This window comes from Anabrus simplex, chromosome 1, assembly GCF_040414725.1.
Source record: "Anabrus simplex isolate iqAnaSimp1 chromosome 1, ASM4041472v1, whole genome shotgun sequence".
NCBI lineage: Eukaryota > Metazoa > Arthropoda > Insecta > Orthoptera > Tettigoniidae > Anabrus > Anabrus simplex.
The window spans coordinates 722,283,409-722,300,272 of record NC_090265.1 but is presented as its reverse complement, the minus strand read 5'-3'; the positions used below and the strand labels follow the sequence as shown (position 1 = coordinate 722,300,272).

The 16,864-nt window shown below is 36.8% G+C and overlaps 1 protein-coding gene across 1 annotated transcript in view; it reads right to left on the bottom strand.

Annotated features, from left to right (window-relative positions):
- l(3)73Ah (lethal (3) 73Ah) overlaps positions 1-16,864 on the bottom strand; it is a 77,175-nt gene that overhangs the window by 27,543 nt on the left and 32,768 nt on the right. Inside the window, exon 4 of the mRNA XM_067146383.2 lies at positions 8,018-8,163. Coding sequence (XP_067002484.1) covers positions 8,018-8,163 — 146 coding nt within the window. The remainder of the gene's footprint in view (positions 1-8,017; positions 8,164-16,864) is intronic.

Sequence of the window (16,864 nt, the reverse complement as noted above, 5' to 3'; positions counted from 1 at the left end):
TACTGGTGAATTATGAATAAGAAAGGGAGCGTAGCTCGTTGTAAAAGAAGAACTTTTCACAGTAATCTGTATTCAAAACGTCAGGGCGATTACAATTCACCCAACAGTTATGAAACACCTAAAAGTGCATCTGCTAGGAAGCTAGGTTTAGAGGTTAGCCCGTGTCCATCATTATTTCCTGACGACAGGATACAGAATTATCCATCTTCCCACTTTGATGAAATATGTCAGTGAACATGTAAGTTGTAAAGTGTGTCATAATGAGATTAGTTGTGTTTGACTTTTTTCTTTAGTTTGTGTACTTTAGCTATGTGTTCTGATTTGGGTTTAAATGGTTTGTTGTTGATTAAGGATAGAAGAGAGCTTGTGTTTGACTTCATATCGGACTACTCCTTGTATGTTTATGGGTAATTTATTAATGGCTAATTCTGATTCAGCTATGGTGGAAATTAAATGATCATGGTTAGAAGGATTACCCCAATTATGTTAGGTCCCATGCTCAGCAAATACACCTAGCCAACATTGGAAACAATCTTTGAGAACGGGACCGCTAAACTGAGAATGCTGCAATTCTAAAACTTTAAATTCATTGGTGTTTTTCCATCACTTATCACATACATTTCACCCGACACATTGTCTCTCCTCTCAAGCTTGGTTTCTCAAGCTTTTTTGCTCCCCTCCTAGCCATTCATGGTGATGGTGTTTCTACAAAAACAGACTGTCAGCCTGAATTTTCAACAGTGATTTTGTCTTGTTCTTGAATTGTTATCAAACTAAAATTTTTAGACTAAGAGGCCTGCAACCTCACCACTAACACTTATGTTTCGTTTCCGTCTGTATCATTTCTTTTCTTAGTATTAGCACACTTTATGGAGTCAATTATGTTTTATATTCACCTTTTTTCACCGAATTTGTCTCGGCGGGTTATTTATTACTCCATCTAGTGATGTAAATATTGTATATTGTTATCGTTTTCATTTCTGTCATGTCTCTCCTGTTTTTTCTTTTGTCCCTTCATTATGCTTTTAGCAAGTCTGGCACCGCAGTCTAGGGGGCAAAACATCCGCCTGTCACCTGGCGGCTCCGGGTTCGATTCCAGGCCGGATCAGGGGTGTTTAATTATAATCATTAATATCCCTGGCCTGGGGACTGGCTGTTTGTGTCCTTAACATTCCTTTCCTCACATTCAACAATCTACACTTCCGCAATTCCACTTGCATACAGGTTCATATCATATGGTGAAAGTAGTGGCAAAAGATCTACAGAGGTCGACGCAACGAGCAAATATCATTAAAAAAAAGTTTTTACCACATTTTTAGCTTGTGTTATGTAGATTACTTTAACCCCCCTTATTTCACTGAAGATGGCTCAAATGAGTCAAAACATGTTTTAATTTCATTGCTCCATCTAATGATGGAATTATGTCGTCTTGATTAGTCAGTGATTTCACGAACTTTTCCGTATCCATACCACAAGACAAATATGCGCCACGCTAGTCAACTTCACACGATTATGTTCCTAATCCATACGTATGCCATAACGTGACAAATGTTCGCTACCCTACACTGTATTACTCAACACAGAATAAATTTCTACTTTTGAATGGAATGCAAAATACAAGCACAAACGGGCTTACTGGGTTATTCAGCAATATCAATAATAATAATAATAATAATAATAATAATAATAATAATAATTTCGTGTGGCTATTACTACAAGTATTTCTAGCTGAGAGCAGCCCTTGTAAGGCAGACCCTCCGATGAGGGTGGGTGGTATCTGCCATATGTAGGTAACTGCGTGTTATTGTGGTGGAGGATAGTGTTGTGTGGTGTGTGAGTTGCAGGGATGTTGGGGACAGTACAAAAGCCCAGCCTCCGGGCGATTGGAATTAACCAATGAAGGTTAAAATTCCCGACCCGGCCGGGAATCGAACCCGGGACCCTCTGAACCAAAGGCCAGTACGCTGACCATTCGGCCAATGAGTCGGACAGCAATATCAATGAAAACCAGAAAGCAAAACTGAACTTTCCTGAGGCTAATGGCTTGCTTCCCGAAGGTGTAATTTACCCCGTAAAGTTCAGGAATTCAAGGCCATTTCCCTTTTCGGCGCAACTTTCCCAGACATGCCTCCTGTAGGGAGGGCTCTAATCTGCATTGGAAATCACGTTCCTTTCACAAGGGATGACAAAGAACATTTTCAGGGCTAGGAAAAATGCGAAAAATTTAATAGTGAAAAGACCAGGAGGAAACAGGAGAATTTTGGGACCTATTGGACCAGACCATAGATAACATCCCCAAACACCATATAAAATTATTAATAGGCGACTTCAACGCTCAACTAGGCAGAGAAAGAAAATACCGTGACATCATCGGAAAATGGCCAGCACACAAGAAAACAAATAAAAATGGAGAGAGACTAGTTGACCTGTGTAGAAACCATAATTTAATCTCAAAATCTACATGTTTTAAGAGGAAACCTCAAAAACTCAAAACATGGAAACACCCTGACTACACTAAAGGAGAATGGCAACTGGACCACGTCTGCATGGACAAATACCACCACAAAGAGATCTATAACGTCAAAGTCCTCCGAGGAATAGACACAGGTTCAGATCACTACGTAGTTAAAATTAAAATTAAACTCACTCCCCAGAGGAGACAACAAAAGCAAGCCCTTAAAACTAAAAGAAAAATAGATCCTACCCAGCTAATTAACAACAAAAATTACCAGAAAGCAACTGAAAAAATAAAAATCACAGACAAACTTGAAGACTTAGTACACAACCTTAAACAAATTGCAGAAGACCTAGCTCCAATTAAACCACATAAAAAACACCAATGGTGGAACAGTGAATGTGATGAAACAGTGGAGAAAAGACATCAGGCATGGCTATTACATCAGTCCCAAAAGACAGAAATATCCTATCAAAAGCTAGTAAAACAGAGAAAAGAAACTACCCAAGTCTTAAGAAGAATAAAAAGACAACATTATAAGGACACCCTGCAGTTAATTGAAGAACAGTTCAGTAAAACTAAATCAAGGGACTACTACAATACCTTCAGAAAGCAGCTCCAAAAATATGAACCCCCGACCCTACTGATGAAGGATGAAGATGGTAAGCTGGCCCATAACAATAAAGACAATGCAGAAATTCTGGCTAAACATTTCAACAAGCTTTTAAATTGTGAGGAACCTACAGAACTCCTTCATTTGGACACCAACACCCCGATAAAAACATCACCAGAAAACATCAATCCGCCCACAATAAAGGAAGTCTACCAAGCTCTGAATAAATTAAAAAACTACAAAGCGCCAGGAGAAGATCGGACCTTTGCGGAAATCTGGAAATATGCAGGAACCTCAGCAAAAGTTGCCCTCCATCAACAACTTGTCTCTATCTGGATTAAAGAAGAACTACCAGAACACTGGACAACAGCCCTCATTCATCCTCTGCACAAAAAAGGGGACAAAACCGACCCTAATAACTACAGGGGAATCTCTCACCTAGACATAACATACAAAATATTTTCAATAATCATCCTTAATAGGATAAGTTTACAACTTGAGAAAGAACTAGGAGAATATCAAGGAGGTTTCAGACCCTGGAGGAGCTGTCCTGATCAGATCATGAGTCTTAAGTTGATAATGGACTATAACAGGAGAAGAAACAGAGATATGGTGATAACATTTGTAGATTTCAAGAAAGCTTATGACTGCATCCATAGAGAATCTCTGTTTAAAATTTTAAGACACCTTGGACTACACCCCAAATTAATAAACATGATAAAATTGACTCTCACCAATACCAAGTCAAAAGTGAAGTTTAGGGGTGAAACATCAGAGACATTTGAAATTAAAACTGGACTACGGCAGGGAGATGGGCTCTCACCACTATTATTTAACTGTGCTCTAGAAATGGTAATGAGGGAATGGTTTAGAAAATGTCCCCCCAAAATAAAGATTGGCCGAAAAATCAAAACAAATTGCCTGGGTTTTGCTGACGATTTAGCATTACTAGCAGTGGACATAAAAGAAGCAAAAACCCAGATATCAGAACTTCAAAACATTGCAAATAAAATTGGCCTCAAAATATCATTTGAAAAAACAGAAATTATGCCCCAAAAACCAACACAGTTAAAAGAAGTCACCATAAATGGTAATAAAATCAAAATAGTAACTCAGTTTAAATATCTTGGAGAAGTAATAACACATAACTTAAATGAAAAAATCTCAATCCAAGTAAGAAAAAATAGATTAGCTAAAGCACAAAAATTAACATGGGATATCTACAAAAAGAAATGTCTATCAATAAATACAAAAATAAACACAGTTATAAAACCGGAAGCTACATATGCAGCAGAAACACTCTTTTACCTGAATAAACAATCAAAGACTGACAGACTTCAGAAAATTGAAAGGAGGATTGCAAGAACCTGTATCAACAAAAAATATCAGAAAGATGGACAGTGGCGGTTAATACCTAACAAAGTCGTGTACAAAGAGCTAGAACCCATTACAGATACTATGCGTAAGAGGAGACTGGGATTCTTTGGACATATCATGAGGATGCAGGACTCGAGACTTCTGAAACAACTAGTACAACACAATCTCTTCTCAAAAAATACCACAACAGGATGTAAATGGATCAGAGAAGTAAGAGAGGATCTGAAGGAAATAGGCCTTACAACAGAAGACACAAAAAATAAGATAAAATTGAATACAAAACTCAAGAATACAAACCTCCGCTTTACCCTTACACAAAACAAACCAACAACACGCACATTTTCAACTGAGGAAAGGGCACGAAGATCGGAGCGTCTGAAGAAGTACTGGGAGGACCGCAAAGCCCGAACAATCCCTTCAAAGAGACCTGAACGACGGACTGACTAAAGTGATCCTATGTGGTCATAAAAGAAGAAGAAGAGTGAAAATTTGTGATGCAGTAAGTGATGTATTTGTATATAGATTTAATACGACATGAATCAGGAGTTCGAATTTACAAGGCGCTAAGCAAGAAATCGTCATAATGAGAAACGCATTAACGAGGTTTCACTGTATTCTCTTGCGTCTGGTTAAATTCCGGAAAGGCTATTCCCAAGTAAATTTATAGCAAAAAGGTTATCATTATTCTACTGACGCTTGAAATATGTTTTCATGATTTATATCAGGTTACGTAACGTGACGCTGTTTGAATAAGAAAACTGAAACGATTGCCAGAGAAGTGATACTACTCGAAATTTTCAGAACAAAATTTAACATAAGCTTTCACATCTCGGAATTTATAAAATAACTAATGTGTAAACCGCAGTATGAAAATAGGCAAAAACGCAAGTAATAAACAAACGCATTTCCATTGCATGCCGATTTTGATGTGTGAGTTTTATACCAGAATTTTACGAAAATCTGATATAACGACAATCCGCTATAGCAAGTAAATTCTTCGCCGTTATGAATTCTTGCTATAACGGACTTCTACTATATTTTGATATCATTATTTATTTAGAACCAGCAGAAAACTATTTGTAGATATCTCCCAAACACCTACATATTCATGTATCTTTTGCTGAATATACAATTACACTTGGTCATGTCAGGAACTAATGTTGTTTATATCCAGTGACCTACCATGCGACTCTTTTACTAGGTAGAGTAGCACATTAAATCTATGACCAATCGGTTAGTCAGTCTGTGGTTATGCAGTGTTCCTTATGGCCTGACCACTTCAGCCATTCAGCTCTCAGTCTTTCCTCCATTGTTGACTTCACCTGCATTTCCCTTTTGATGTAATCATTCCTGATTCTGTCCCTTCTTGTCTTTGCAGAAGACCGATCTTTCATTTGAACTGCTTGTAGTTAGTTGTTCGACACACGCAAGATATTCACTCATTCAGATTCCGACTCACTATCTTGAATATTCTAAGTCGTTCTTCGAATCTTGTTTCAAGATGTGAACAGGTGTTATTTCTGAATTAAATGGAGCGATGTGCACGTTTGAAATTTCTGGTTTCATCTTTATATTGACAAAGACCAGAGAAAGATAGGTAGGAGTGGAGCTAGGTCACCAAAACTTGTATAGAGAAGTTACAAAGCTGGTTATGTAAGATGATGGAAGATGATGAACCGGTTACACAGCTGTGATTGCAAGAAAGCTGGTACTGACAAGTGTGAAAACTACCGCACCATTAGTTGTGTTTCTCGTGCCTGCAAAATTTTAACACGTATTATTTACAGAAGAATGGAAAGGCAAGTTGAAGCTCGGCTGGGAGAAGATCAATTTGGCTTCAGAAGAAATGTAGGAACACATGAAGCAATCCTGACTTTACATCTGATCTTAGAGGATCGAATTGAGAAGGACAAGCCGGCATACATGGCATTTGTAGGTCTAGAAAAGGCATTCGATAATGTTGATTGGACCAAGCTATTTAACATTCTGAAGGTGATTGGGATCAAATACCAAGAACAAAGAATTATCTACAATCTGTATAAAAATTAGTCTACAGTGATAAGAATCGAGGGCTTTGAAAAAGCAGCAGCAATCCAGAAAGGAGTGAGGCAAGGCTGCAGTTGGTTCCCCCTCCTTTTCAATGTTTACATAGAACAGGCAGTAAAGGAAATCAAAGAGGAATTTGGAAAGGGAATCAATCCAAGGAGAGGAAATCAAAACCTCGAGAGTTGCCAATGATATTATTTTATCTGAGACTGCAGAAGATCACGAGAAGCTGCTGAATGGTATGGACAAAGTCTTGGGTAAAGAGTACAAGATGAAAATAAATAAGTCCAAAACAAAAGTAATGGAGTGCAGTCGAACGAAGGTAGGTGATGCAGGAAATATTAGATTAGGAAATGAAGTCTTAAAGGAAGTAGATGAATATTGTTACTTGGGTGGTAAAATAACTAACAATGGCAGCAGTAAGGAGAACATAAAAAGCAGACTAGCACAAGCAAGGAAGAGCTTTATTAGGAAAAGAAATTTGCTCACTTCAAACATTGATATATGAATTAGAAAGATTTTTCTGAAGACTTCGTCTGGAGCGTGGCATTGTATGGAAGTGAAACATGGATGAGAACTCTGAGAAATTAAGAGAATACAAGCTTTTGAAATGTGGTGTAACAGAAGAATGCGGAGGGTGTGGTGGAAAGATCGAATCACTAATGAAGAGATACTGAACTGAATTCGTGAGAGGAGATCGATTGGGCTAAATTTGATGAGAAGGGATAGAATGATAGGACACATCTTAAGACACCCAAGACTTGTTTAGTTAGTTTTTGAAGGAAGTGTAGACGGTGAGAACGGTAAGGGTAGACCAAGGTATGAATATGATAAGCAGATTAGAGCAGATGTAGGATGCAATAGTTACATAGAAATGAAAAGGTTAGCACAGAATAGGATGGCATGCAGGCTGCATCAAACCAGTCTATGGACTGATGACTCAAACAACAACACTATGTGCATTCAAAAATTATTTCATGTAGAGTAATTCCAAGACCTCCTATACCGTGGAAATTCAACTATAACATCCTTTTCCAACCTGTAATTCGTTACGTTGTTAAATTTGTAAACTTATTACTCCACACCATGAGAAATAATAAGTGTTATGCTCTACTGATTTTCACATTTGTTTGTGATTGGTGCCTAATTATATATATGTGTGTGTGTGTGATTAATTCATAATAATCAATGTTATAGCTATGTTAATAAGATTTTATGTTGTGTTAATTTATTCAATTCAATTTCATTCATATAAGATTGTAGTCATAAACGCACACACTGAAATCATGAAAATGAAAATAATATGCACAGGGCACAATCAATGCATTATGTTATCAGTAAGAAAACAAGGTTTCAGGAAAATAAATACTATATTTTATTTCCTTTTGTAATAATCCACTTTTGTTTTTTTTGCTTGTATGATGGAAAATCTACCAAGTCATAAGTCAAATGTAGCAAAACCTTCAAACACATGTCCCATGAAAGAGATGTAACTTTTATCATACAAACAATAGACGTAAAATTACCTGTTCATCCTGGCGATGATAGTCCGACTCTGCATGCTGATCTGGTGAAGTCTTTTCTTCTTCCATCTCGCCAGCATTTGGTGGAATGTCTTTTGGACAGGGCAGTCCCCTCAGTCGATAAAAGTCACGTTCACGCTTTATCTCATCTACGTGTATTAAAAAAATAACAAAAACATGGAAATACTACTTCTCTGTTCAATCTAAAGCAATTTAAAGGACTTAACCAATTAAATTACAATAAACTGATGAACTTCCATTTCCATGCCACACACGTATGTGTCAGTATTAATACACCCATGATCAATCATGTCTCAAGGAGAGACTCATGATGTGAATACATATGATGAGACTTAACACAGAATGTTGATTCTGAGAAAATTTTTAACATCATAAAATCTTGCGATCAGAAGTCATGATACCTAGACTAGTGACAGGAATATGCCTGTGGCTATTCATTATAAAAATACAAACTGCACTGAGTGGAATTTAAACCAGACACCTTAGATGGTAGCAATGATGAGCTATCATGCCTGGACTATAAGCAGAGTGAATGGAAACAATAACAGAACAAAGCAATGAACAGAGTTAGAAGCAAGGAAGAATGGTCTTGCATTTAGTCCAGGAAAGACAACAGGAGAGTTATAAGAAACTAACAGAATGCACTTTGATATAAGGAGAACAACTAAATTCCAGTTTCTAGAATTCTGGGGAATATACTTTTAACTCCAAATTGCAGTTCAACTGATATGCAAATTACGAATGGAACAAGCTGGAAGAAACATTTACAGAATAATCTCTTATCAAAACACAGAACTAGCCATATTCAGAGGTAAACATAAAAGACAAAATTCAAGGATAAATAATATTCTTTCATCTTAGTCTTCTGGTGTAAATTAAGATACTTAAAAGTTACAAAAAAGTTTAACCTCTTAACTTAAAAACCTGAGAATATTCAAGCAACCTAACAGTATGTGATAAATAGGGCTCAGATGTTTAGGAAAAGTCATATTTTTTCTTTGTCTCCGTTTTATTACCTGATTGGATTTTGGTGCAAATCATGTGACTATAGTCACAATTAAGTGATTTTTATCTGTCATATAAATGCATATTTTGGCTATTTTTTGTCAAAAGGTAATATTTTGAGTTATTTTTGTAGGAACGTCATATTTTGGCGGTTTGACGACAGCTGTAGCTGTGAAAAATCATCGTTAACTTTCCAAATGAGAACTAATATTCACAAAACTGCTTTTCCGTATCACATCTGTAGTTAATACAAGTGGAATACTCTGCCGCTTCTATCAAGATTGCGCAGGAATTGTTTTCCTACAGTTTGTCAGAAAGTCTGGCATATAATAAGTCGAACTTTGGAATTACATTGAGTGGAATTACTCTTTTAGAAACTGCTAGCTTAGAAATCCATGCAAGTATTGAAAATGTGAGAAGTATTGAACTTTCAGCACAACAATCAAATGGAATAGTTGGCATCAGTGTAAAATGGAAACTTTACAATGTGCTTAATCAAAGTGTGTGCAAGATAAATGATGTTCTTAGAGGAGAAGGTACGAGTACATTTCAAGATGAGTGGATACTCGACAGCAGTGACGTGGTGCTCTATGTAAACTTTAACGCATTTGAGTAATATTAATGTAATCTGGGCTTAAACGTTCCAAAATATTTTCAAAAAGTAAATTTATTTCTGGTTTTCTCGTATTTTAAACCAACAATGAAGTGTGCAAACATGTTTTGACTTTTAACATATTTTGTGATCTGATAATCTTAGCGAACTTCGTACTTTATAGGTATGTATTCACAAATGTTTGATGAGTAAATCGAGGACAATAGATTGTGAATAACTGCTAAACATGTATATTCAGAAAATTAATGTGAAAGTATGAATAAACAATTTAGTTAACAAATATGTATCAAAGGAATTGCCGTTTCGATTTATAACTTATTTTAAAATGGCCATATTTAGATCAATAATTTTTGGGTCATATTTCGCAGTTTTTATGTCATATTTCGTCGCTTTTGAGGTCATATTTAATCACTTTTGAGGTCATATTTGCTTGCTTATTTGGGCTATTTTTCGGTCTTAAACATCCGAGCCTTAGTGATAAATAAAGTTAAAAAACCAAATATAAAAGTTTTGAGCAACCAGTTACTTCAGTAGCCAGAAGATGGCTTACAAGTTCACTTTCACTTTTTGAATACTCAAATTCCTGTCGCAGTGTAAAGGGGAAGAAGACCAAAAGAGAATCAAGGTATGTGAGAAGACTGTGTATTGTTCCCTGCTTTGAAGCATATCGCAGAGCAAAAAATATCGGAATTGGGACAAATCACCATACAACCCACCTATTCTCTATCTGTTGCAAGAACCAGTATTTCCACATGCAGACTAAATTCCAATGCAGGTTTTGTATTCAATTTACAAATAACTAGCAGAAAGAAATGATCCAAACTTAAAAATTAGTGCTATTAATGCCAATAACTAACCCATGTCCAACTAAGTTTTTACTTTACTTAAAATATTGTAATCCCAAGTTTTCAGATCGAGTAACATGAATATTACTGAGAATTCAATTTATTGTTAGTCAAATGGTGTAAAAATCTACTATCCTCACAATTATGCCAATATTTTCCATGAAATGCTTCCATGAACTCCCTTGATTACAAGACACAGAAATAACGGAATCCCAAATATAAGTGCACAACAAGTTCCCATTTTCCTGTTTTCTTTTGTAACAAGCATACTCTCTTTCCAATACACAAACCATGTCACTTAACTCGTTAACATGTGTGTGTCCATAGGATCACGGTCTGCATTCTTTCATTTAAATTGCTTTCATTGGACATTATAAATTTTCCAGCTAACTCATTCCTGGTTGCCAGCGTTTCACCCCAGTGTGCTAAGTTGGGCTCATCAGGTGGTAAATAGCACACCTACCAAGACGCATTGCTAGTGCATACCATAGAGGCCACTGCGTAGGCTACTTGGAGCCACCAGCAGTGCCAATGCAGAAGGAGATAATTCCGTCATATCCAGCATATCTTCTACAGAGTGCTTTGAACTCTTGTTTGACAACGCCGTGATGGAGTTCCAGATTCAAGAATCAAATAAGTTTGTGATGACCTGAAAATATCAAATGAGGAATTAAAAGTATTTCTTGCTGCGCTAATTCTTTCTGGTTACAAGACTATGCCTACAAAATGATCATATCGGGAAGCAGCAGATGGGGTATGTAATATATTTGTTGTAAATATTATGAGAAGAGACCGCTTTCTGGAAATTTATCGCTTAATTCATTGTGTGGCAAGGCTGTTCCATATCACCTTATCTGTTTAACATGTTCATAGAATTTGCTATTAGAAAAGTAAAAGAAAAAACCAAAGGGATAAATTTTAATGGAAAACACATTCATAGTATTCACTTTGCAGATGATATGGCATTGATAGCTGATTCAGAGCACAAAATGACTAGGATGCTCGGTATACTAAACAAGTTAGAGAAGTTCAGGCTAAAAATAAACACAAAGAAAACGAAAATGATGGTCATTCAAAAGAAGACTGAATTGAAAACTAAATTAGGCTGTGAAAAAATAGATCACGTTATCTGGGTAGTGTTATTACCAACGATAATCAGTGCCTCAAAGAAGTCAAAAAAAGAATTGCTATAGCAAAACAAGTGTTTCAAAGCAGGAAAAATCTATTGTTAAATAAGCACACAGGAATTGAAACCAGGAAGCAATTTGTTAAAACCTTTGTTTGGAGTGTGCTAACTTACGGTTGTGAGACCTGAACTTTGGGAAAACAAGCACAATCAATACTAGACACTGCAGAAATGTGGTTCTGGAGAAGACTGACAGGGACGAGTTGGACAGAATGACAGGGACTTAATATTCAAATCTTGAATGACATTAATGAGAAACGGACCTTAATTTTTTTCTATACAGCAGAGGAAAGCTAAATATCTTGGACACGTCCTACAACATGACACCTTTCTCCAGAATGTCTTCGAAGAGACCACATCTCTCATACCTTAGGAACGTAATCACTCAGCAGGGTTTTGCTTCCTATGTCATGATGAAAAGGACTGCTGAAGACTGTGGGATGTGGTTACAGCGACAAGGCTTAGCCTTTAGATAATGGATGGATGGAATTCATTGTGTGGATATATGATATGATGAGCCTGATATGATGAGTTATAAGATCTGGAAATTACGACCTCTTATAAACATGCTGGAAAAAAAAAAAAAAAAAAAAAAAAATCCTTGTGTATTTCCAGCCTCAACAGGATTTAGATTTTGACAAGTGCATGGTGGAATATTATTTAGGCACAGCTGCAAGCAATTCATTCGTGGAGGGCCCATCTGATTTGGATAAAAGGTCTGGTGTTTGAACACTGCCTTGGGCTATCTCATAAATTTTGACATTTACCAGGAAAGAAACCTCATTGTAATACTGAATATGAGCAATGATTTTGAAAGTGTATTGCACCAATGATACTGATGATGGATCAACTACCAGATGATATGTCACACTTTCTTTTTGATTATATTTCGATAATGTTTTTTCTGGATTGGGGCTTTTGGTTCATCTAAAAACGTTGCGGATATGGTGCTACAGGAACCATTCAGGAGAACAGAATTCCCAAAGACTACGCGAGCACATCTCCAAATGAAATGAAGAGACAAGCTCAAGGGACATATGACATGGCAACGAACTCGGATGGTACAAGTATTGTTCGTTGGGTTGACAACTCCGTGGTTACCATAGTATCAACATGATATGGTGTTGTACCAGAGTTTCTAAGTAACTTGATATTCCCAGGTAGAGATAAGGAAAGTGCGTATAAAGCAGCCGGCTGTGTTTGGAGCTTACAACAATGGAATGAGTGGAACAGGCAGGATGAACCACAATGAGTCATACTACAGAGTAGGCATACGTGGAAAGAAATGGTGGTGGTCGCTATTCACGCGGCTCCTGGACGTATAAATTCACAATTCATGGTTCCTTCTAAGGAAGTCTGGATGTGATTTGTCACGTGTAGAATTTCGTCACCATATTGTGCAAACATATCTCCAGAAGTTGAAAATAAGGCCAATAGGAAGAGGCCACCCCGTTACCTCAAGATATAGTGTCCAGCAGAGCAATGTCGCTGATGACATACGACTTGATGGGATCTTTGTTGTTTCATAGAATATGAAGCACACAATTATTAAATAGTTGTTTCTATTGAGATAACTTATAAGCAATATATTAAAATACTCTTGGGACTTTTAGTGCTTTATTTATTTATGTATTGTAATTAGTGTATATTCTTCATAAATGATCATCTTTAGTTTATTTTAGCGTATTTTGTTCATAATTCCAATATATAAAATCTATAAATACTTTCTAAATGTTATACGGACTATAATTCAAACACATCCGCCTAGCATGATCATATGAACACGGCACTTGCCGATGAAACTGTGAAAAATACGAACTTAATATTAAGTAGTTATGTTATACTATGGACCTGAAGTGATTTAGATGAATTTCAAAGAAGACAGAAGAAAAAAATAATTTCAGAGTTAGAGGGTTAGAGGACTGGGAATGTAAACCATTCTGATCCAAGGTTTGATCGCTGGCAATGATAGTAACTATTCCGAGCTTTTTCTCCACATTCACTCATGATATAGAAGCTTATTTCCAGTTATAACAGAGGCACGAACATCCCCAGTTACAGTTTTAAATGGAGGATGCTAATTTGTGCAATTCTGACTGTTAAGACACCAGCAGATATTATCATACCTGCCAACTTTACAAAACCAAAATTCAGGAGATTTTGATATGAAAATCAGAAAAAAATCAGAAGAAATCAGGAGATACAATTGGTTAAAACAGCTTATTCTACATGTCTTGTGCAATACAGGAGTTCTATGGTATATATTATAACACTTATTGTCTTAAAACCCGACTGTTGCTATACGAGGCTACAAGGCTAAAATTACACATCTCTATTCCCTCACAGGACATATGTGAGCGAGACGATCGGCCTTTGATAAGCCTTCTGAAAACAGTATGAATTCATGCTTCACACATCTGAATCAGTCATGCACTTAGATGCCATTACTTAGCAAATGCATAGATTAATACATTGCATCATGTGCCCACGCGATTATGCGAAGAGCAATGCTATTTTTATCAAGTAATAAATTAAAATACGTTAAAATTGTCTCCAAATGGCTCCTAAAATCTCTAGAAAATTCACTAGTTGCCTTCTTTAAAATCCTGTCACTAAAAAAAAAAAAAAAACTCCAAATCTAGCGACTAATCACTAGAATTGACTAGACTGATGTGAAAGAACATGAACATAGCACACAAGAATGAGAGATTGACAATCGATATATGCATCGCAAGATACAGGTTTCAATAAACATCGCACATTTGCGCGCCTTTCTCATATTAATAAACTTCAATATTTTATTTCAAATTGGCCAATGAGTGAAGGACTTCCGGCCATTGGCGTACAAGGATGAAATAGCGGGATTTGAAAACAAATGTTTGAAGTTCACCAAAAAGTAAGCTAAAATCTGGAGAAATAATAAAATAATTGAGAGGCGGGAAAAGCTGTCGAAAATCTGGAGTCTCCCACCTAAATTGGGAAAGGTGGTAGGTATGTATTATTAATACTATAAATAACCCCATTTAAAAAAAATCCTGTTGCTTACTGGTTAGGAAGTCCTTGTAACGTGGTAACCTCTGAATAAGCTTAAATATATCTTACTCTACTTTCTCACTCAAACTTTTGGAGAAGATAATTGAAAGAAGAATCAAGAATATAACAGCACTGTTATTGGAGGAGAAGCAACATGGCCTCAGGAAGAACCGAAATACTACAGACCTCATATTTGCTGTCAGAATGCAGAAGTACAGAAATAAATTAATGATGGTTTTTATGGACATTGAAAAGGCCTATGATAGTGTGCCTAGGGAGTTAATCTGGGAATGCCTAGAGGGTACAGGTGAGCAAAACTTCCTGAATGATAAGTTAAAGTAACTGTTGAAATGACTATCAACAGGAGAGGCACAGAATTAAACATTTATCTGGAAAGAACTCTGTAACAATCTGTTTCTCACTTCAAATACCTTGGAAGTATAATTTCATAAGATAACACAATAAACCAAGAAATACTTAATAGGACTTGGAAAGCAGCTCAATTTTATTTTCAGAGAGAAATCCACCGTGGGATGATGAAATACCCCAGAAAGTAAAACAAATCATGTTTCATACCTACTTCATGCCAACTCTCACCTATGGACTCAAAACATGTACCCTATATAACAACGCTAATAGTAAAATCCAGTCAACAGGAATGAAATTCATCAGAACAATGGACCAAAAGACCAGGAAAGACGAGAATAGAAAAGAAGCAAACAGGAAGGAGGCTGGTGTCAAAATACCTGTCGCAGAGCTTTTACAATGATTTGAACATGTAAGGATGAGAACAAGAACAGTAAGGAATTACTTTGATAGAGAAGTGAAGCTGTGAGGCCAAGGAATCGATGGATAGATACAGTGATATTGGACGTAAGCAAGAAGAATTTCAAGAGAGTGGACACAGAGGAACAGAAACTATATTTTTAAAATTTTTTTTTGCTAGGGGCTTTACGTCGCACCGACACAGATAGGTCTTATGGCGACGATGGGATAGAAAAGGCCTAGGAGTTGGAAGGAAGCGGCCGTGGCCTTAATTAAGGTACAGCCCCAGCATTTGCCTGGTGTGAAAATGGGAAACCACGGAAAACCATCTTCAGGGCTGCCGATAGTGGGATTCGAACCTACTATTTCCCGGATGCAAGCTCACAGCTGCGCGCCTCTACGCGCAAGAAACTATATTTTGACAGGAACAAGTGGCAAGCGCTTATACACCAACCTGGGAAAATGGAGTTGGAAAATGATAATGATGGGATCAGTATAGTCTCACAGGAATGCAACTTTTTAAAAATAATATGAACTAAACACCAGTAAAACAAAAGCTGTTGAAATAACTATCAGGGGGAAGACACAGATTAAAACATTTTTCTGTTATCACATAACTGTCCAACTATGAAAACATATTTTGAGAGATGGATGTCTGACCTTGTAACTAGTTGATGGTCATAAAAAATGCTAATCTAATGAGGAAAAGAAAGGTATACAGACGGCCATCCTGATAATGATGATTGTTGTTTAAAGAGACTTAACATCTAGGTCATCAGCCCAAGCGATTCTGAAAGATACAAAGCGAAGCATAGTCAATCTAGACATCCTGCTTAACTTGTGAAGTTCACTGGTCACATAGAGCTATTCGAGATATTTATTTTCTCCCTCATGGAAGGCCCTTCAAGCTCACTAGCTAGCAATGTCGTCACTGAAGGCCATATTCACAAAATTGTTCAACTGTTCACCCAAGACAAGAACGACTTAATATATATTCATTCTCTACAATACTGAATCTTTTCTTTTATAGCACAGATGAGTATAGCTAAAATTTAATTTTAACTTTTGGTTCAATGAAAACCTCTGTACTATCAACTACAGGGTGGGCAAAGCAAAACTGGCCCGGAAAAATGTTTATAAGACTGACGTGGAATTGACCCTTGTTAATGAAGAGGAGAACTGCCCATCACAGGAACTGCTGGAAACCATGATTTCGATGCACCAATCAGTTGCTGTTACATGTCTACACGTGCGCATCTACTGAGTAAGTTGCTGTGTTATTACGCGTGAGTGAGAGGAGCAAACGTGTTTAGTGACCAGTTGAATGCAATACAAAATGGCGCTCACACTAAAACTGCCCGTGTTCACTGTAGAGTGTTATG